Source organism: Apostichopus japonicus, chromosome 3, assembly GCF_037975245.1.
Source record: "Apostichopus japonicus isolate 1M-3 chromosome 3, ASM3797524v1, whole genome shotgun sequence".
Lineage (NCBI taxonomy): Eukaryota > Metazoa > Echinodermata > Holothuroidea > Aspidochirotida > Stichopodidae > Apostichopus > Apostichopus japonicus.
In genome coordinates this window covers 23,207,824-23,229,484 of record NC_092563.1, presented here as the reverse complement: position 1 = coordinate 23,229,484, position 21,661 = coordinate 23,207,824, and the positions used below count along the sequence as shown (strand labels likewise).

Here is a 21,661-nt window from a genome sequence, read left to right as displayed (position 1 = left end):
CTAGCTTTCCCATTGTTTATAACAATTTCCCAATTAGTTTCCATTGTTCATTGACTAGTATAAGTTTACTTTATGGAGAGAGCACATAGAGAGAGGGAGAGAGAAAGGGAAAGAGAACTACTAACAAGGTGCTTATTAACTGCAAATAGCCAGTGCGTATGTAGGTAAACATATAATAGTACATATGAAGGTCAACATATAATAGTACGTATGTAGGTAAACATATAATAGTACGTATGAAGGTCAACATATAATAGTACGTATGAAGGTCAACATATAATAGTACGTATGAAGGTCAACATATAATAGTACGTATGTAGGTAAACATATAATAGTACGTATGAAGGTCAACATGTAATAGTTTAAAAGCGCCTGATATCTTTGATCCAAACAGTAAAGAGAAGAATTAGACCGAACAACAGGCAGTGAGATGAATGAAAGATAGCAACAGCTATTAAAGTTACTTTCTATATGCTGTGCATTCCGTTGTCACATAAATACTTTCTCATCGTTGCCACACAGTAAAAAAGACAACATTCACTTGCATCGAATGAAACTAGTTATCCCTGATTACAAGGCATGTTAATGGTACTGTGGCTTCTGACAAACCACCACCCCTTCCTCCCCCTCCCCCATCCCTTATCACTACAAACAGCAAATAAAATGTGGGTATGACAAAAAAATCACTCATGGTTAGAAGCTTTATTTCTGCTTTAAAATTGCTTTGGGTGAATAGGTACAGAGATGATGATAATGTCAATGGAATTTGAAAATTGTTCTTTGATTATTTAATTGTCTGACCATGGAGGTCAACTTTTGTTAAATTCCAAACTCCAAGCTTTGCATATCGGGATTGTCTTTATTATATAATCGTTAGAAATGTTTGTTCTGCTTGGGGCGTTCTGAACTTTCATGATCGTCATAACGATGGTAGTACTTTTTGGAACAATGGTCACATTAAGATAAATACTATGACTTTTTAAATTTTTTATGATAAGCTCTTTAAGGAGGGAAGTGTTCTAGGTTAAGGATATGTTTACTAATGATAACAAGTTGTTGGCTATTCAATCCTCTTTTTTAATAAGTATAATATGACAAGATTTCCCTTTTTACGTGCAGTTTAATTTTCAGCTATTCCGAGGAACTTGAAGGTAATCTATTTGTGGAGGGTAGAGTTGAACCAGAAAGCACTAGTCACAAGATTTTTACTTCATAATTACCTAATTCAACACTTATTTCTCATATCGTTTAACCCGCCAAGGTTGTTGGTGGAGTGGAATACCGATTTTAACATAACCGACGATGATTGGAAAGTGATTTTTAAGTTTCCTTCGTTCCTTCCAGACACTAAAATGATTTATTTTCAGTTTCGCTTTCTTCATAGACTCATACACACAAATAAAGTTTTATATTCTGTGAAGGAAGTAGAGAGTCCTTTCTGTAGCTTTTGTAAAGCTGAATAGGTCAAAAAATTTAGACCCTTTATTTTGGATCTGTTCATTTAATACATCTACCTTTCTCTTGGATACAGAGCAACATCATTTTGGGAGACAATTTATCCTCTTCAAGAAGGATTTTTTTCTTTGGTTATAACTTAAAATAGCCGGCCATCCTTATGAATTTTATCATCCTCCAGTGTAAATATTATCTCTTTAGTTGTCGGTTAAATAATTGTAAGCCAAATGTTCATCAGTTTTACAAAGTTACGTTTGCTGTAAAAAAAAAAAACATCTCGTAAACGTATCAACAAATATACTGCAACTTGTGATTGCCTGTCCTTAAGATTTAAATTAGAGCAGTTACTTGTCTTTCGTTGACCATTCTCTTTTCATTTCTGCTATTGTTTGTCTGTATATATTATGCACTTTTCATTGAAGTTTGTAGAATAAACGATGGAGGGGGGAGGGACTTAACGGTTAAATGGAGGTGGGAATTAACGGTTAAATGGAGGGGGGGGACTTAACGGTTATATATCTAGTCAAACTTTAGTGTTGGTCATTTCTCTAACAGTAATTGTGTTCATGTATCCAGTTTAGTGTATAGACAGAAGTATACACACATTCTGTTAATATCTTGGTTCTTTTACATGCTTCCTTTTTTTGCTCTTTTCCTTTCTTTCATGGGAGCATTCTACATTGTTAAGCCACCAGGTTTCTTTTTTGTGTCTTATTTATTGGTTTCCTTGTATTTTCCATTGAAAGTGCAATTTTTTCGTCTATAGGGCCCCATTGGAAATGGGCCGACGTTCTGTCAGCCTAATGGGTTTAGCTCCTGTTACTATTTTTGTTCTTTTCAATTCCGTCCATTTTGTCTATTTTGTCTGTGTAATATTTTTGTATTTTGAACAATCTGAGTGCGAATAAAATAAAATCATACAATACTTCCTCTCACAACGTATGGATGCTGTATATCTAATTTAACGAATTATATGTAGATATTGTATAATGCTGTGACCAAAAAAACAAAAAATAAATGGAATGAATGAAAATTTTTCATTTTTCCAGAATGGAGGGAACTTTGCTTGTAATTTTGAATGAGTGATTTGCCTGGGCTTCAAATTTACTTTGTAGTACTTATATAGGTATTGGGTGATAGCTATGCCTGCATTGTCAAAGAAGGTTACGGTGTTGGCATGTTGCCAAAACCTGTTAAACTATTTGAAAAAAATGTTTTGGCTAACTGTTAATTAATTTGTTAACTCTTTTCTTCTTTCTGTTTGTAGTTGTCGTTCAAATATCACTACTGAGCATTTGTCTATTGAATCACGTCAAAATGTAAGCTTTATGAAAGCAAAGACAGAATACAGAAAATTAAACAAATCAATTCATTGCATTTACAAAGAAAACAAAACTACTGAGATTATTCTCGATACACTGCTGCTGTATCAACGAGCATGTTCACAATTAAAGTGCACACGACTCTACAGAACCACGCCTCCGTTATTTACTGAAATGGACACAATGCAACATAAACAATTACTAAAACTAGACAAGAAACAGAAACCTGAATAAATTACTGATTTGATCATTTACGTGTACCTTACCTCCTATGAGTCTAGTCTAGTGGAAAAGTGAAGGCAGACTCATCCACTTTAAAGAAGGTTGAGAAAAACTCAAATTTTTCAGTGACAAGGCATTTTTCTTTTTATCAATGCCATACACAGACAATAAACCGTGTCTATCATTCTTTCCCCTCATACTGCCCTCTATATGTTTCATTGAAGGCATAAATACACTCTCTTTGACAGGTAGGTAGAAGGAGCCTATGAGAGCTGAACAGTGGCGTAGGAAGGTACTTTTGAATGGGGGGGGGGGGGGCTGAAGACTGATGGCCAGCCTGGGGGAGGGGTCTAAGGAGAGGGGGACACCCCCTCCCCTTTGGAATTTTTTGCATTTCCAGGTGGCCTCAGATGCAATTTGGTGCAATATAGCACACTTCAACACCCACTCCATTTTGTCAACTTAATTTTGTATTTTCACCTGGCCTTAGATGCAATTTGGTGTTCCAAATAAGATTTTTTCTCATTTGGAAATGAAAATGGGGTTTTTGACTTGCAAAGTGGGGGGGGGGGGGGGCGGAATGATACTTCCGCCCCTCCACATTTTTCACTGGGGGGCTGGCGCCCCCCACCCCCCCCCCCCACCCCCCCCCCCCCCCGGTTCCTTCGCCCTTGGAGCTGAATCACTGTGGTTGATTGGTATGGGCTTATGTCTGTGACACAAAAGGTTAGGCTCCTCCTACGCACTAATGATGAGTCCCAAAAACGGGAAGAAACCGGTTGTAGAGTGGAAATTTTTGGGGTGTGTTCATTTTTAATAATTTATTTTATGTCTGTCATACTATGTATGACACATACATTATATATATATATATGCATGTATGCATATATATATATATATATATAAATATATATATATATATTCATGTATATGCATGTATATATATATATATATATATATACAGCCAGTGGAGGCTGGAAGTTTTTTCACTGTTCTTGATTTTCCAACTCATTAAGATTTCAAGTATATATATATATATATATATATATATATATATATATATATATAGGCCTATATATAGGCCTATATATATATATATAGGCCTATACATATATATATTGTATATATGTACATATAGATCTATATATCGGCTCTTACCTTGGACGAAACTCCGATATGTGTACCTTGAATTTCTTGATTTGATTCAATGTCTGTTGGATGTAGAATGAAAAAAAGAAATCAAGCAAACATTGGTTAAGTTTAACTGCTGATTTTGAGCTTTAACGACATGTTACTGAACTTTTGATCTATATACATTCTAAGGCTAACCAAGGAATTAAAGTAACAATTAATCATCTCTCAAGAAGTTTTGTCCTGGCTGTTGAGTTTTAAATTAGTAACTAATTAATGAGTTCATTTTAATTTTGTGAACAATAAATAACTTCATTTAGACTTTTAATGTCAGGTAGATTAACATAACTGAATGTCAACAATTTTGTTGTCAGTAAGCAAATAACTGCTAACATGAAACAACTTCCACATTATCAGCCCATTCTGTAAATTTGCTTATATCTCTTTTGCCTTGCAATATGGATTTTCCCCCAAAATGTTGTGAGGGAAAAGTTGTCAGCTGTGTTAATAATGAAGTCACCCTCACTTGATACTGTCCTTGTGGATAATTATCCGATGTCATTTCAACATAAAAATCCATTACAGACATATTTATGATTCATATCATGCTCCTGCACTCATCTTTCTCATTTACAAGTATATCAATATTGGCCCGAGGCCTAGAGGCCAGGTGGACGTTAAGGGCCAGACTTGCCTCAGGTCCAGGTGGAATGGAAGGTGATGGCCCTCCACCTGCCACTCCCCAACCATCCAATCTATGTCAACCACGAAGATTCATAATGCTTAACTCCCTTACCCCCATTCCCCCCCCCCTTTCCTAACTTTGACCTAACTTCCATAGTATTTTTAGTGTATTAAATTTGTCTCAAAATATCCTTTTTATATATATATATTTTTATGTTTAAAATCTGTAAAGTAAAAGTGCAGTAAAAAGTAAAGCTTACACATGCAATAATTTAACCAGACTCTCTAATTTCAGTCTTGGCTCCTGCTCTCAATATTAAAAATATGGTTTTGCTTTTAGTAGTAACTTTACATCATTTATTCATAAGCTATGTAATGTACACACAAAAATTGGAAATTTCCAGTGATACTTTTCAAAAACTCATGATATATTATTATTATTATTATTATTACTGTTATCAGTCCTTATGTACTTTTGCCAGTCCTTTCATTAAAAAATCCACAAAAAAAAAAAAAAAATCGTACATTAATCAATGGAAGGCTTAATAATCAGTTACAGATCTCAAAAAAAAAAAAATCAACACAATCAAAGTTTTGTTCGTTTGGTGTTTTGAAAAGTTGTATGAGATAAAATAGACACCATGAAACTTGTCTTTCTGAAATAAGATTTTGTAAAAATTAATGCGACTGAAAATATTAATCAGCAGTTGCTATGGTAACAATAATCATTATTATTGATCAATTTTGAATGCCTATTCAGATAGGAAGACAATAAAGAGTTCAAGCTTTACAAGAACAATAACAGAAGGAGAAAGAAAAGAAGAAGAAGAAAAAGAAAAAGGGAAGAAGGAAAAAATTTCATCAAGCTTAATTGTTCTTTCTCAATTGATGCTTCTTTTTGAGCTACAAAGGGCAAAATTGACTTCAAGGATGTATCTCTTACAAATCTACCAATAATTAAAAACTAAAAGTAGTAACTTCCTTAATAATGAATAATTGTAGTATTTGGAGAGAGTGACAAGAATAAAAAAAATCAATGACTGAGAAAAGTTTAATATCTTGCTTGTCAACAAAGGGACAGCACTTTTAAACACATAGTATAGGAAGATATATATATATATAGGAAGATATATATATATATATACATATATATATATATATATATATATATATATATATATCTATATATCAATATATAAAAATATATGCACATAAATATATATATATATATAAAAATAGATATATACATATATAAATATATATACCGGTTTCTAACTTCTGGATGTACAATCAGCATCCATAGCCTACTGGTTAGGGTGTCTGCATTAAAAGCGGAGGCCCGGGTTTGAATCCCGGTGGAGGCTGGAAGTTTTTTCACTGTTCTGGATTTTCCAACTCACTACAATTTCATTTATATATATATTCATATGCCTTTGTCGTTCATTTCCACTTCATTTAACAGAGTGTGTTCAAAGTATCTCCTAGATCCGGCTTTAGTAATCACAAATGATTTCCTTTTTTGTAGTTGTGAAGAGGTTTATATGGTTGCTCTTCTGTTGTTGTCTTTAGGGCTCTTTAACAACTTGTATTACTATCTACTTATGTCATATACATATCTTACAATCCAGGTACCTATTATGGCATAATTCATATCATTTGATGCACTTTTGAGCATTTCATGAAGTTACTATAATAGCAATAGCACCGAAACTGACATGTACCAGCAAGTCTGTGTTTCACAAACATGAGTCAACCGATGAGGTTAATTTGCAAAACTAATCCTCACTTTAAAGTACCTTATCTTCTAATGTGTCCCCCCTCCCTTTTCCATATATTTTAATTATAATAAAAATAAAATAAAACTGTTAGCAAACTGCTTATCCACTAGAGAGCCTGTGTAATAGAATGTGTAAAAGTAAGTTGGCCTGACGTTTCGATCCTAGCAGGATCTTCTTCGGATGGAGAGAAGAATGACAGAAACCAACAGGGGAAGAGGAGAGGTAGGAGATAAACAGTGGAGGGACAAAGGAAGGATTAAGGGAAGGAGGTGGGGAATAAACCTGAGGACAAAGACAGAAAGGTGAGGAGAAAAAAGGGTGTAAGAGAGCTAAGAGAAGTGATGGGGGGGGCGGAACAAGGGGAGAAGGAGGGGGAACAGAAGGAAAGTTAGTCATGTCCTTCCTGAATGTTGAGCCCATGAGGTTGAATGGTGCGAAGGCATTGCATCCACAGTCTCTCTCTGCTGATTTGTACTAGGTCAGGACAGCTACCTTATGTAGGGACATGTCATTGATGATATGGTTGGAAAGGTTAAAATGTTCTCCAACAAGATCTCAGTCTTCATGGTGTTGACTGTGGATCTGTGACCATAGAATCGCTTCTTGATGGTTGTTTTGGTTTTGCCAACATACTGGATGCTGCAAACTCTACAAGAGATCATATAGATGACATTAGTGGTTGTGCAAGTGTTGCGACCTTAGTCTTGTGTGTGAGTTGATGGAATTGGATTCAACAATGTGGTGGCTGCAGACGATGCATCTCGAAGTACGATCACATTTGAAAGTACCATGCTGAATGGGTGTGGGGTAAGAAGTAAGTGGAACAGCAGCACGCACAAGAAGGTCTCGTAGGTTGCGTGGACGTCTGTAGGCGATGGCGGGTTTTTCAGGGACGGCTAGTTGGAGTCTATCTGAAGTGCGGAGAATGCTGTGGTTGCGGTTAGTGGCGATTTGCTGAAGAGGAGGAAGATTAATAATCCTATTGATTATAATTATTCATGTATGGATCAAGAGGCAGAACCTAACTAGCTGTACAGTACACACACACTAACCTGTTCAGCAAGCTCCCTGGAGGGCTGTGTGAAGAAGAGAAAGAAGTAACACAAATGAAGAGTTTATTTATATCAAATCTGAAGTTTCTGAATTGGAATGGGAACTGATGCATCATTATTAAACCTTGAGTGTTTGACTCGAGTGTATGACTTGAGAGACTCGGCGATTTACGTATCACACTCGATCATAAAATATCTGGAAACTGCTCTCGAAAACTCGTTCGCAACTTTTTGAGACAATCTTAGAAATCTGAAGAGAGTGCTGACCATGCATCAAATCTATACTGTCAACAAAACATACAATACACCAAAAGCATACAGTCTAAAAACCTACATTTGACATAATAACAATGCTGAAGTTTTTTTTTTCCCCCTCTAGAAGTTTTGATGCTGGCCGACAGGTCACTGGCAAGACTTTGCTTACGAACTGTGCATCCTTTGGTTTTTGTTAAAGAGGCAAATAATATTAAAAACGCCTTTGCTCACAAATTAACAAATCCTTTTTATACTAAATTTAAGCCATAAAATATGATACTGTCACCTTCCTAAGGCATTAATTCATTTCAGTTTTGACCAAGGTTTAATACCATGAGAACTGTCTTTCAGAGTCATTTTCAATATTTTCTTCTTTATAATTAAGATTAAAATTTGGGAACGAGAGAGGTATGATTTTCAGCCACATCTCTGAAAAAGGATTGAGTTGATTACCTACTCTCCACTCACCCTAACCTCCCCCAACCCCCTCCTTCCCCTCCCCTACCAAAATCTCTTGAAGAACAGTCTGTAAAGTCACATCACCTTGTCATGTGAAGGTAATTTGACTTTGCAAAATTCTGCAAATTCCGCACAGGGGACTTAGACGTTTGTGGCAATGCTGAATTAGAGGCACAGACGAACAAAAAATAAACTGGTCCCGTAATTCTAGGAGACACAACAGGTCGCACTAAAGGTGCAGCCAGACATCAGGCGATCAGACAATTAATTCATAAAATATAAAAAAAACCAGTGCCTTTTCAAATTTTGTTCCCTTTTGTTTCCTTTGTTGTCGCCTGTGTGAAATACAGTTGTTTTGCAAAAAGAAGTCATTCATATTTTGAAGTTTATAAAGCCGGTTACAATAAACAGAAATTTATTTCACCAGGGGCCAAAAGAAAAGGGAACCTCTAATATGTTGAGGCTTTCATCAAAATATCTGATCTGCAAAATTGAATTGAAGAATTAGATAATGGTCCATAGAAGTTGGAATGAGTAATCAATTTCAAGAAACCAGAGTTAATAGAAAAAAAAGGGCTTGTTGTATAATTAGAGTTAGGTCATGACTTTGACAAAAAGAGAAATACAAAACTCAATGGATGTTCACCTAAGGTCCCCAGTATATGTGATATGATATATACGTATATAGATAGATATGTATATATATATATATAAAGATATATATATATATATTCTCTCTTTGAGATTTATATATATAAATATATATATTTATATATATATATATATATATATACATACATATATATATATTTATATATATATATATATACATACATATATACATATATATATATATATATATATACATACATATATATATACATACATATATACATATATATATATATATATATATATATGTATTTATATATTTATATGTATATGTACAACTCTATAATACTTACCTCAATAATGATAGCCATAGGGGCATTTGGGGCAGCTTTGGATGATTGCACTGCACCTCCACCTACCAAAGCAAACCAGAAATATATATTCATTGATGTAAGGGGAGGAAAGGGGGGAGGGAGGGGGAGGAGGGAGTGAGAGGTTTGGAGTCGTGCAAAGGGTTTATAGTGAATTTGCTTGGAGCAGAGAACTGAGACTTGAACATTTGGTTCCCTGAGAAAGAAAAGTATTTGAACTCATACATATAGATATTGACCACCATTAGAAACAATTTTTTTTTCTGTGTGCCAGCTAACCACCCAAACCAGTGACGTAGCCACAGGGGTTTGGGTGGGGGGGCATCCTACATTTGTATGACAACCACAAGCAAGGTTATATACACAAATGAAGTAGAAATGATGAAAGGACAGCACCATTTTGCACCTAAGACCCTCGTTAATACCAAACATACGTTTCTCAAAGGGGGAGGGTGCCCACTTCCTTTAGACCGGCAAAATGTTGTTTCCCCACCCTACGATTTGAATTTTTAACAGACGGGTAGTGTTTATATCGTGCTAAGAGAAGTCAAATATCAACACATGCATTGCTTAAACTTAAACTCCCTGACTCCTAAAACGGGACAAACATTTGGCTTGTCCCTTCTGTTCCAAGATAGCTGCCGCTTATTTGCCTGATGCAAACCACATGATTTCATTATCGATTTCTTTGGCAAGCTTTTCCAAATCTTGATTATGATCTGATCATTTATTTTTGAAAGTAGTTTTAGGACTCTGTGTGACATGAATTTTTTTTAATCAAACAGGGAACTTTCTCTCCTTTTTGGATGCTGCACTTCAGTTTTTGATACAGTGGCTTTCAATACAGATGAATCTTTCCTTGACACTGGGTGTTGAATATTGTAAAACAAAAAATGAACGTCCTTGTGAAGAGGAATCCTTGCGATTTCTTAGAAAGCAGTTTGCTACTTTCAAAAGTTTAACTGATTCATCGAACCACAGTTATTCCGGGGTTCTTTTTTGCGTTCGTTACTTTCCCTAATTTGAAACTTTTCAAATTGATGAACGTATTCTGACTATGTTTTATACTTCCACCATTTGTGGGGTATGGAAATACAATTTGATTTCCTGGGGCGGGAATGCGAGAAAGGAAGATCAGAACCGTATACTCTTTAATCCGTCAGGCGGGCCGCATAATTGGCAACAGCCAACCCTCTTACTCATCAAGTTATACCCATCTACTCCAACAGAAATTAGACATGATTTTGGATGATGCTGACCACCCACTGCATGGACAATTTCAGAATGCAGTGATTCCTCGGAGCGGGAGGATGAGGCTGCCGACAGCCAAAACTAATCGTCACCTCTCGTCATTCGTCCCACAGTGCATCAGAATCCATAATCAAAATTACAATCGCTAGTGTCCTTGCCCTCTGGTAACACCTTCACTGTTTTTGTCATACTTAGTCTTGCCATTGTTGGACTTTGCAATTTGATTGTCTTATTGTTTTATGTGAGTCAATTTCCATGTGCTGTATTTTAATGTTATATCCATCTTATTCTGTACAACAAGCATTTAATTACCCGAAGCGGGTTTAATAAAGTGAATCTTATCTTATCTTTTGCGTTCGTTAACGATAAATCTTGTGACATTGTAGAAAGTAGATAAGAGAGGGCTATTCTTACCATGAATTGGAGATGGACTCACACAGCTTGGATCAGATTCTGACAAACCCACATATCCATTCTGAAAGCAAGATTTAATTTGTCAAAAAAGAAAATTACCATTTTACCAATAGAAATGATACAAACACTTTAAATCTACCTTGTTTCTCGACACTTTTTTGTTCAACATGAAAACAGACTTTTTTTTCAGAAAAGTTACTACGAACATTTCCTGCAAATGTCCATGCAACTGGTTGATATGTTAATATATCTGGCTAATAACTGTTTATTTTATGCCAACAAATTCAGACATAAAATGTGTAGGAATTAAGGTATCCGTGTTAACACTTATATGAAGATTTTTTCAACAAATGGTTTTAATGATATATCAGAAAGGGCTGTTCTGCGGGTAAAAGGGAAAAAAACTTTTGGAAAAAAAATAAAATAAAAAGGCTTTAAAAAACTCTGTCTGCAACAAACTCTCACTTGAATATTTCTTCCCAAAGTTTACATTTTTTTTAAAGGGTGTTTCTTAAAAGGTTTTCATTACGGTTTTCAAAGTATTGCAATTGTTTCTCTCAAACATCCTCTATGGTTTCATTCCATTTCAGTGACTAACACAATTATTGATCTGTATTAATTGTTAAATATGTTAAGATTTTATATAATTTGGACCCCAAAACACTGTTTCTGCCCCCCCCCCACCCCTTAATAAGTGCCGGAGGCTCATCAGTTCAAGTGGCTGGACTACTACAGACCATTAGGTCATTTCAAAAATAGACTATAATGGCCTAAAATCATTCAAGAAATTCACCTTTGTCACAGGAGAAACTATTGTCAAATGTCATACTAAGGTTCCTTACATTCCCTCCCCCCCCCCCAAAAAAAATTCTTTGGACTATATGATGACTAAAGACTAACATTCTGCCTTAAATTCTTTTCTAATTCTACCTCTGATTTACAAAAAAACCTATATCATATATGGTTTCAAGACAATGCAACATGAACAGGCATCTCAATTGCTTAACTACCACATTTTCAAACCTAGTCCACTAGTAGAGATGAAAACAGAGAATTAATAATAATAATGATGATGATGATGATGATGATGATGATGATGATGATGATGATGATGATGATGATGATGATGATGATGATGATGATGATGATGATGATGATGATGATGATGATGATGATGATGATGATGGTGATGGTGATGGTGGTGGTGGTGGTGGTGATGATGATGATGATGATGATGATGATGATGATGATGATGATGATGATGATGATGATGATGATGATGATGATGATGATGATGATGATGATGATGATGATGATGATGATGATGATGATGATGATGATGATGATGATGATGATGATCATCATGATTATCAGGTAGTAAATTTTTACGACATGTAAGCAACCATGAAGGTGGGAGAAGCCTGCAAGGGCTCATGGATTACAAATTTCACATCAGGTGGCTTTCAATTCAACATTTCAACTCAAAACTTGAAATTTACTCAGAAAAGTTGATAGAATACATGACATTAGATGGCATGATTCACAGATACATTACATAGATACCATATCAATAAATGACCTTTGCTTCATACCCCCCCCCCGTCCCCCTTTCTATACGATTACAGCCGTTAGAAACGACTGGGCCAGTACTTAATTGTGATGAGTCTGTTATATATTTCAGGTGGGGTTGTTCGCACAACATTTAAAAGTAGATATCTTACACATGTTACACAACCATTGTCCACACCATGCTTGCATAATTTTTGCATTTATATAACACCTTCAAATTTTTCAAGTAAACAATAGCCTATTTGGCGTAGTGTTACATATTCCCTCAAAAGAATAATGACGCAATTCCAATGACTTCTTATTATGCAAACGGAAGGGGTTACCACAATCAGTGACTTACAATCTGTTGTTTTATTCTGAGAACTGTTACTATTTTTTGCCATTTCATTAATTTGTATCTCACAAACTTTTCTTGCGGTTTATTAAAAGTTAAATATCCTCAGGGAAAATGCCAGTCACTAAAAAACTCTAAAAAGTCTGGGTCACTTGTTTTGAGAACCCGAGCAGCAGGATACAGTTAAGTACCGACGCTTATAGCACATAACAACGATGTTGTTCACACAACTGGATCGGACGGTTAGGGAAAAAACCCACCTGGCAGAGAAACTGTTATGAAACGATTGCCACATACGGAATACATATTTCGTTTCTTCGTCGACAATCTTCAGAGATCGGTGTCATCGCATTTGATACTATCTTTGACGAGTCTATTTATGACAAAACTCTACATTCCCCCCAAAAATCCATTCCATGTTTGGCTCCAATTAGAGATTCAGTTCAGAGCGGGAAAACTTCATTATGTAAATTTTATGCAACTCGATAATCTAGTCAAAATACCGACCCTCGAAATACTACAAATGCATGAACTCTCTATCAACGGAACCTCAAATATTTGCTGTGACATTGTTTAAGGTTAATAGATACAACTAAGAACAAAAGGAGGGTTTATAAAGCCACAGGAATAAGGAATATTTAATTAGTTGACATGTCCTTCTTTGATGGTTGAGCTCTGTTCTGTATACAAGCATGTCAAGCCGAGGGCATTGTGGTCAAGTGGTTAAGGCAGTGGACTTGTGATCTAAGGATTACAGGTTCGAGCCCTGGACAGATCATTGCATTGTGTCCTTGGGCTAGGCACTTTACCTCCATTGCCTCTCTTCACCCAGGTGTATAAATGAGGACTTGCGAGGTGTCTTGTAAATATAGTTGCATGCGCCGGTTTGTGGCTGCACCCTATGGGAAGTCCCCCAGGGGACACGTGGCTGTGGTGCCCCAGGAGAGATTGTTTGAATTGTGCACACTTTGGTGTGTAGGTGTGACAAGTTACCAATGACCAGGGTTAAGTACAGCGCGGCGAGACTTTATTGTAAGTTGCGCTATATAAGAACTGTTAATTATTAATTATTATTATTACACAACAGGTCAAATCTTAAGCTGCCATGCACACTGTACTGAAGGAACAAGGACTGAACATTGGGAATCTGCATAATTAACATTAACGCTAATAATAGTTCAACTGAATCTTTCAAATAGTTCTACAGAATGCCAACGATCAAGATTTATTGCTTGATCTGAGTTTGAACCCACTTATTTTCAGCTCAAATAATGCAAACCACTAAAAGCAATTGGCTTATAGATTCCATGCCACATTTGATATGAGGACATTAAGTAGTATCCACTGCAAGAATTTAAATGCTGGCCATTACTGACCTTCAGCAAGGTCTCCCGTACACCTAATACAGACCTACATATTACATGTTTACACTGGTCCAAAAAAGGGAACCGGGTACCCGAGAGCCGTTACCCGTCGGGTATCCGGATTTTTTTTTTTTTTATCCATGGAATACTTTCATTATTGCTGTTATCTTCGACCACATGGTTGCAAACACCATACTAAGTCAATGGGGTAATCTACCTAACCATCTGTTTATTAGCTGAAATTGTGACCCAATTATTTAAGATATCCATGGAATACTTTCGTTATTGCTGTAATCTTCGACCACATGGTAGCCTAACACCACACAAAGTCAATGGGAAAAATCTTGCCTAACCATCGGTTTGCCAAAAAAACAAAAAAAACACACTTTGATAAATCTGGATACCCTGTGTAAACACTACTATATATCAAGTATGAAGTACTAGCTCATTCCAGTCTCACTTTCTGCTGTTATCACATGTATCTATAAGCTTTTAAGACGTTGACCATTATTGACCTTAATGACCTTAAATGACCTTTCAGCAGGGTTTTTGCACTCGTCAAGGGTATGTCCAGAACAAGTATGAACTTCAACCAAGATGCACTTTTTGAGTCATTGTGTTTCCAAGCAGGGTTATCGCAGGCATTCACACATACTGTACGTACGCAAAAACACACAAAACAAAACAATAACACCCAAATGAAAGAAGGAAATTAACTGTCCTACGACATCATTTCTAGCGTACTTACAGAAGGTTGATGCTTGAATGTGAAGGAACCAAAGTTAAACTTCATCTCTGCATTCTGGGTGGAAGAAAAACAATTAACCAAAGTTCGAGAAAATTTATCCGACGAACAGTGACAAATGTACAGTTCAGGGAGAACAACAGGGATGTAAATACATGGTCACAAAACAAGAGCCCTATATTTTATAATTACAATTAACAAATGTTTTTTACTGACATTATTGACAAAAAGGATGGGTCATTTGTTATCCATGTGCTTAATATTTTAACTTCACAGTAACATGGATACACCCAAAACATGCAAATGCAAGAAATTCCATAACAAACGCCAACTTTGGTGTTACCGGCTGTGAAGAATTTTGATTCTCTTGAAGACATTTAAGTTCAGTAAATCTCTCTTACCTTTAACACCACAGCTGCAAAGAAGGTTTGCTTCTGAAGATGACCAGGAATGGCAAATGCTTGACCCAAATCAATTCCTGTTTTAGAGGCAAGACAAAGACAGGGAAAGCAGCCAAAAGTTTGTTTTTATACTCTTGTTCAAAAACGGAACAGCTACAGCTGATTCAGACCACCTTCTCTCCGATTACTAGTGCAATGTCATGAAAGGAACTCTATGCAGGCCCGACAGGGGGGGGGGGAGGAGCGCTGAGGTATGATTAGGATATCCGTGAAAATATATGAACAGGGCCCAGGGAAGTAGGGGATGAGGCGTAGTCTAAATTCTCATCTTCATGCAATACGTAATGAAAGTTGAACAGTGTAAACTGTAAAGAGAAAACCTCAATGATGTAATTGTCCTTGGGGCCTGACATGGTTCTCGGTGCCTAAGATTCCATGAAATCGTTTTTTAAGAAGTGGTTTCATTTACCTGTCAAACATCTCACAGAAGGGGAAAAAAATAACATATTATTTGTTTATACAACAATAAGTACTACATAATGGTGACATTTTCAGGACGAGGCACACAGTCACAATAAATGGAACTCTGTTGTGAGGAGACAGGTAAGTGATGACATGTTCAGACTCTACCAAACATTTATACTGTCGGCCTCCAAACAGTTTCCAGTCACTGAGATATCTAGTTCTCTAATTTCGAAATTTCTGAACGTGTCCGTTTGACTTTGGAGGGAGAAATGGTTCGCGAATAGTATCGGGGAAAAAAATTGTCAGAATCAAGTGGAAAAAATTGCATAAAAGCAACTTTTCGAGTCTGGTCGGCAATTGTTTTGAAAGGTTTCGAGTAAATTTCTTAAAATACGATTGCAATTAACCAAGCCACGACATCCATCTAGTTTTTGTCATGAAATGAATTTTATCAGACCCGTGAGTAATTTCATGAATTTGATTCGATCCTAAACATTTTCATATTAACATAAAACACATGTGAAGACAAATTTCTTAATTTTGACTTCAGCTTTTCACAACTTGAAATGACATTTGACTGAACAAAACTGATGAGGCATTCCATCATTATTATGGTATTTTATACTAGATTGAAATATTCATAAACTTCAACTCAAAAAGTCAAAATAGCTGATTCTTACCGTTCTTGGAGTAAGATATGACACCAGCGTCTAAATCCAGGAAGCAACCAATCGTATCACCCATACCATACAGCTATGAAAGAAAAAAAAAGAAATGCAAAAGTGTAAATATTAAAAAACAAATTAGATTTATGTGAATTTTAATGAAAGTACCCAAAAAATTCAAATAATAAAAAAATAAATTTTTTAAAAGAAGTTAGATCTATGTGAATTTTAATGAGAGTACCCAACAAATTCAAATTCTTTAGAAGAAAAAATTTATAAAAAAAGCAGTTAGATCTATGTGAATTTTAATAAAAGTACCTAAAAATTCAAATACTTTAAAAAAGAAAAAAAGGAGTTAGATCTATGTGAATTTCAATAAAAGTACAAACAAAATTCAAATTCTTTAAAAAAAGAAAAAAGGAAGTTAGATCTATGTGAATTTTAAAGAAAGTACCCGCAAATTTCCTATACTTTTTAACCAATGTAAACATTGATCTCGACTAGAAAGATAACACCCTGTAAATCTAGTGCAACTGTTTTCAATGATAACTCAGGTTAAATAGCTCTGTCTAGAATGATAGTTTGCTTTATAATTGATCATGGAATACTGAAGTACATGCAAAATGTTACTTTGAGACAACAGTTCTGAGGGGGTGGGGGGGGGTGGGGTGGGGCATGTTATTTTCTCCTCTACCTTGAGATAATTAAATTGGTACATGTATTTATCCATTTACTATGACCATTACTTTTGGATACTGCCCACCCCCTGGCCTCCCAATCACCCCCCACCCGCCCCCCAAGTTTCCTCTTTCCATTTGCTCTATCTCTGTTAAGTGCACCCACACACATTATTTTTTTCAAAGATTTTGTCAATCAAAATCGCATTGCTTTTGTGTTGCCGTGTACTTGAAGTCAAATGAGTGGTGATTTTTATACACCAGGCATACAAAATTGTCCAACTGTAAAGCTTCATTTCTCATGAACTTCCCCTTCCATTCAACTTGGTGAACCAAACCTTTATTGGCAGACTTTTGGAAGAAAACCAAAGAGATTTATATTTTTATATTTCTTTATTTGCTGTTACATAGCGTTTTAGAGCACTTTTGTGGATTTTACGCTTTACAAAATAAATTATTATTATTATTATTATTTATTGAAATTCACTCCAGCAGATGATCACACCCTTGTTATCAAAATTTTCTTTTGCCCAAGTTCAGATTGGAGTGTATGAGGTACCCGTGTGTAAATGAGTGATATAGGTAAATATTTATGTATCATGTATTTAAATAAAATTAACTATTCATTATATATTAAATAATGAAAAACCTTTCATTACGAACACAGCAATGCAAACAGACTAACCGCATTACATAACAAATAACTGAAAAGAAACTTTATTATATGATAAATAATGAAAAATAATTGTCATTATTTACTATAAAATACAAACTGACTAACTCATTATATTGTAAATAATTGAGAAACAAAATTCATTATTTAATTAATATTGAAAAATAACTTTCATTTTATGATAAATAATGAAAAGTAAATTTTAGTTTATACTAAATCATTGAAAATCAGATTCATTACATATGAAATAATGAACAGTAACTTGCATTATTTATTATATGCAAACTGACTAACTCATAATATAGTAAATAATTGAAAAACAAATTCATTATATATAAAATAACGAACAGTAACTTTCATTATTTACTATACAATGCAAACTGACTAATTCATTATGTAATAAATCATTAAAACCAACTTACTCATTATATGATAAATAAATCCAACTAACTCATTATTCAAAAAATAAATACAACTGACTAACTCCTTATATAATAAATAAATCCAACTAACTAACTCATATAATAAATAAATCCAACTGACTAACTCCTTATATAATATAAGATCAAATTCATTATATAATAAATAAATCAAACTAACTCATTATATAGTAAATAAATCCAACTAACTCCTTATATAATAAATCCAACTGACTAACTCATTCAATACGAAATAAATCCAACTGACTAACTAATTTAATAGTATAAAATTAAATATATAATAGAAAACTAAATGATGAACACGAAATAATTATATGTTAAATAATTAACCAGGCCCGTAAAATATCACCAGTACAAATACAACTTTCATTACATGTTACGAGCTCGATGCCTTATGAACATATTTTGACAGAGAAAAAGAAAATCGTTTCACTGAAAAACAACTACCGATTGAAGAGAAACATTAGTCTAATGTTAGGCAAAGTACAGTATAACTGTGTTACAGTTGGGCCATATGCCTTTTCTCACCTAGGTGGGACCAGCTAACATTAATTAACAAGGGCCTATTGTAACGTTTGGCTAAAAGGGCCTAAGTTAAGCTAGCCTGTTGTTGTTTCAATGCAGCAGTGAAATGTATCCAACCAACGGAATATAGCAGTATAAGTTAGGGCCCAAGCCTAGCCTATAAACGTATAAGCTATTTCAATGATTGGTTAGCCACACCATTAGACCCGTCCATCAATGTGATAATTTCCTTATCGATTCCATGAGCTCCTTTGCCGTTTGTTAAATAATGGCTGAAATTGTATTAATTATGTAACTGATAATGAGTTTGTGTTGTTCATTGTTTATTATATAATGAAGTTATCAATTCCTTAACATACTCATCAGTGGTTAGGTTTTATTTAGTAAAATAATGAAAGTTAAATTTCATTATTTTTTATATAATAGTCTCAAACTTCAAAGTACCACTTGACGAGCAACTGTCAACTATTTCTATGCCAACAAACAAGTTTTACTACCATCCAGAGATGATTAGTTTGAACATTTTCCAAGGGTTAAGTGAAGCCAAAAGGTGATCATTTAAACTCTATCAAAGTGATGATCTTTGATGAACACCTACTTACTACCAAGCCTTCACTCTTAGAGAAGTATTCAGAGAGTTAATACGAAGCAGGGTTGTAATTGTGGCACCCATTCCTGCTCCCGGGACCCGCAGTAAGCCCCCCCCCCATCAGACAGATGAGAGTGAATCTCAGCATCTGACCACTTTCTCAAATACTGAGGAAGACCAAAGGCACTCCATGCATCATCACTACAGTGCAGAACAGAACTACAACTAGTTCCCAACTTACAAAACAGAAATACAAAATCTATGGATGCCGACTCCATTCTGCAACTTAGCAGCAATTTTGAATAGGTCAAAGAGAATCTGGTCCCTGGTGAGGTTCTGAACCCAAGAACCTAACGATTGTGATGCAGACACTCTAACTACCATACCAGGCCTACACCATGCCTACACCATGCCTTCACCACGCCTACACCATGCCTACACCATGCCTTCACCGATAAATTGTTTATAGCCTGTTTGAGAGAGACTCTCTTGATTGTTGATCATACCGATACAGATGAGAAGTGCTTTTACAAAGAAATTTGGAAAAAAATGATTAGTATGGATCCAAAAATTTCATGACACAAAACTCAGTAGATGCAGTGTTATGAAACCATCAGATTGCTTTGACATCGAGGTAAATTCACTCTTACTGAACTTTTCAATGGATATTTAAATTGATTAATACAGATATTTTGTTTTTGTTTCTTACCGACCGCACAAAATTTACAGGGGGACCGCGGATTGCAAAGTAGGCAATGACTATAATGCGGATCGCAAAGTCGGTAACTACTGTTACGGTTAGATACGTCGAACATGGCAACATACAGAAACACTGTACTCAAAGCTGAAGACTTCATTGGTACAAATCCTTTGGCCAGCGATGGCAGACCATCATTTCTTAGAGAGATTGCTACTACTAATGTCGTAGGGTCTGCACTGTTTGTCAACTACTTAATAATAAAGCATCACAATCCTCTCTTTCCAAATGCACCTCAGCTGCAGGGGAGGGATTGGGGTGGGGGGCGGGTGGCAAGAGGGACAACGAAGGAAGGATCCTACAAATAATGATTTCAGGTGAGCTTGTTGTCATCACAGATTGTAATTTCCAAACCAAAAGATATTAACTCTTAATTCAAGCTATCACCCCCCACCCACCTTCCTCCACCACCCCCATGCACCCCATCTCCAACTTGTTTACACTGGCTACAGTGTGTGTTGGTTGGAAGTTTGTTTCTTTGCAGGCATAAGGAGCTAGTCTTGTCTGATTGATACCTGTATCACATGACCTCAATTTCCCTTTTAAAATAGATCTCTTGGCCAATGTATGCCAGTTAGACAGAACTTGAGTAAAGTTATACAAAGCTTTTGGCGTGAGCTGTATGGTTGCTAAGAAATATTACACCATTGTTATTGTACATTATCGGAAAATGTATATCTGTCGATCAGCTATAGCCTAATTACATACTAACTAACATCAGACTAGCAACAGCATAGTATACTTACAGCTGAGTAAAATTGGGGCACTCATCATGTATTTATGCACAAACCAGTATATATCTGTTAACTAGACAATTTTTATTTTAAGAATGAATTTATATTCTTGTTCACAATGCTTCAAGTGGTAGGCAAACATTACTTTCTGACTGGAAACTATTAAAATATTGCCATTAACAATTGCTCTCAAAATGGTACTTATTCTTTTAATAAATCATAGAAATAAGTTCATTAAATAAGTTTTGAATAACATTGCATGTTATATTCAATAGATCTAAGGGAAATGATTGACAAAATATTTGCAAACACTGCAAAAAAATTTAAAAAATGATTATCTTTGATGGCACTGCCCTCTTGCCCCTCAGAGATCCCCGTCCCTGTGACCACTCTTGCCTCACTAACTTACCCCTTCCCAACAAACAGAAACCTCTCAACCTATAACCATAGATGAACGATTCACACTATATCCAGGAAAACTAATACTTGTCACCAGGAAGATATTAAAAAAAAAACCTTTACGATAAAATGTGATTTACACTGCATTTGTGGTCTACAAAAAGAGTTTCAGACTTTGGAGAAAAAAACTAAAACTGTAATGGTTTTTAATTTGCGGTTTGTAACATTAATTTCGACTGTTTACAATTGATTTCTCAGAAATGTTGAATCAAAAGTCAAAAACATACATACCCGTGGACTATTTTCTAAATGTCCCGT

At 35.3% G+C, this 21,661-nt stretch overlaps 1 protein-coding gene across 2 annotated transcripts in view; it reads right to left on the bottom strand.

Moving 5' to 3' along the window:
- The window catches only part of LOC139965523 (ATP-dependent RNA helicase DDX1-like), an 81,621-nt gene that overhangs the window by 19,009 nt on the left and 40,951 nt on the right, over nucleotides 1-21,661 (bottom strand). For both annotated transcript variants that reach the window (XM_071967960.1, XM_071967961.1), the window contains 7 exons: nucleotides 16,565-16,637; nucleotides 15,420-15,496; nucleotides 15,022-15,075; nucleotides 11,007-11,067; nucleotides 9,324-9,385; nucleotides 7,645-7,668; nucleotides 4,158-4,210 (listed from right to left, as the gene is read on the bottom strand). In XM_071967960.1, coding sequence (XP_071824061.1) covers nucleotides 4,158-4,210; nucleotides 7,645-7,668; nucleotides 9,324-9,385; nucleotides 11,007-11,067; nucleotides 15,022-15,075; nucleotides 15,420-15,496; nucleotides 16,565-16,637 — 404 coding nt within the window. The remainder of the gene's footprint in view (nucleotides 1-4,157; nucleotides 4,211-7,644; nucleotides 7,669-9,323; nucleotides 9,386-11,006; nucleotides 11,068-15,021; nucleotides 15,076-15,419; nucleotides 15,497-16,564; nucleotides 16,638-21,661) is intronic.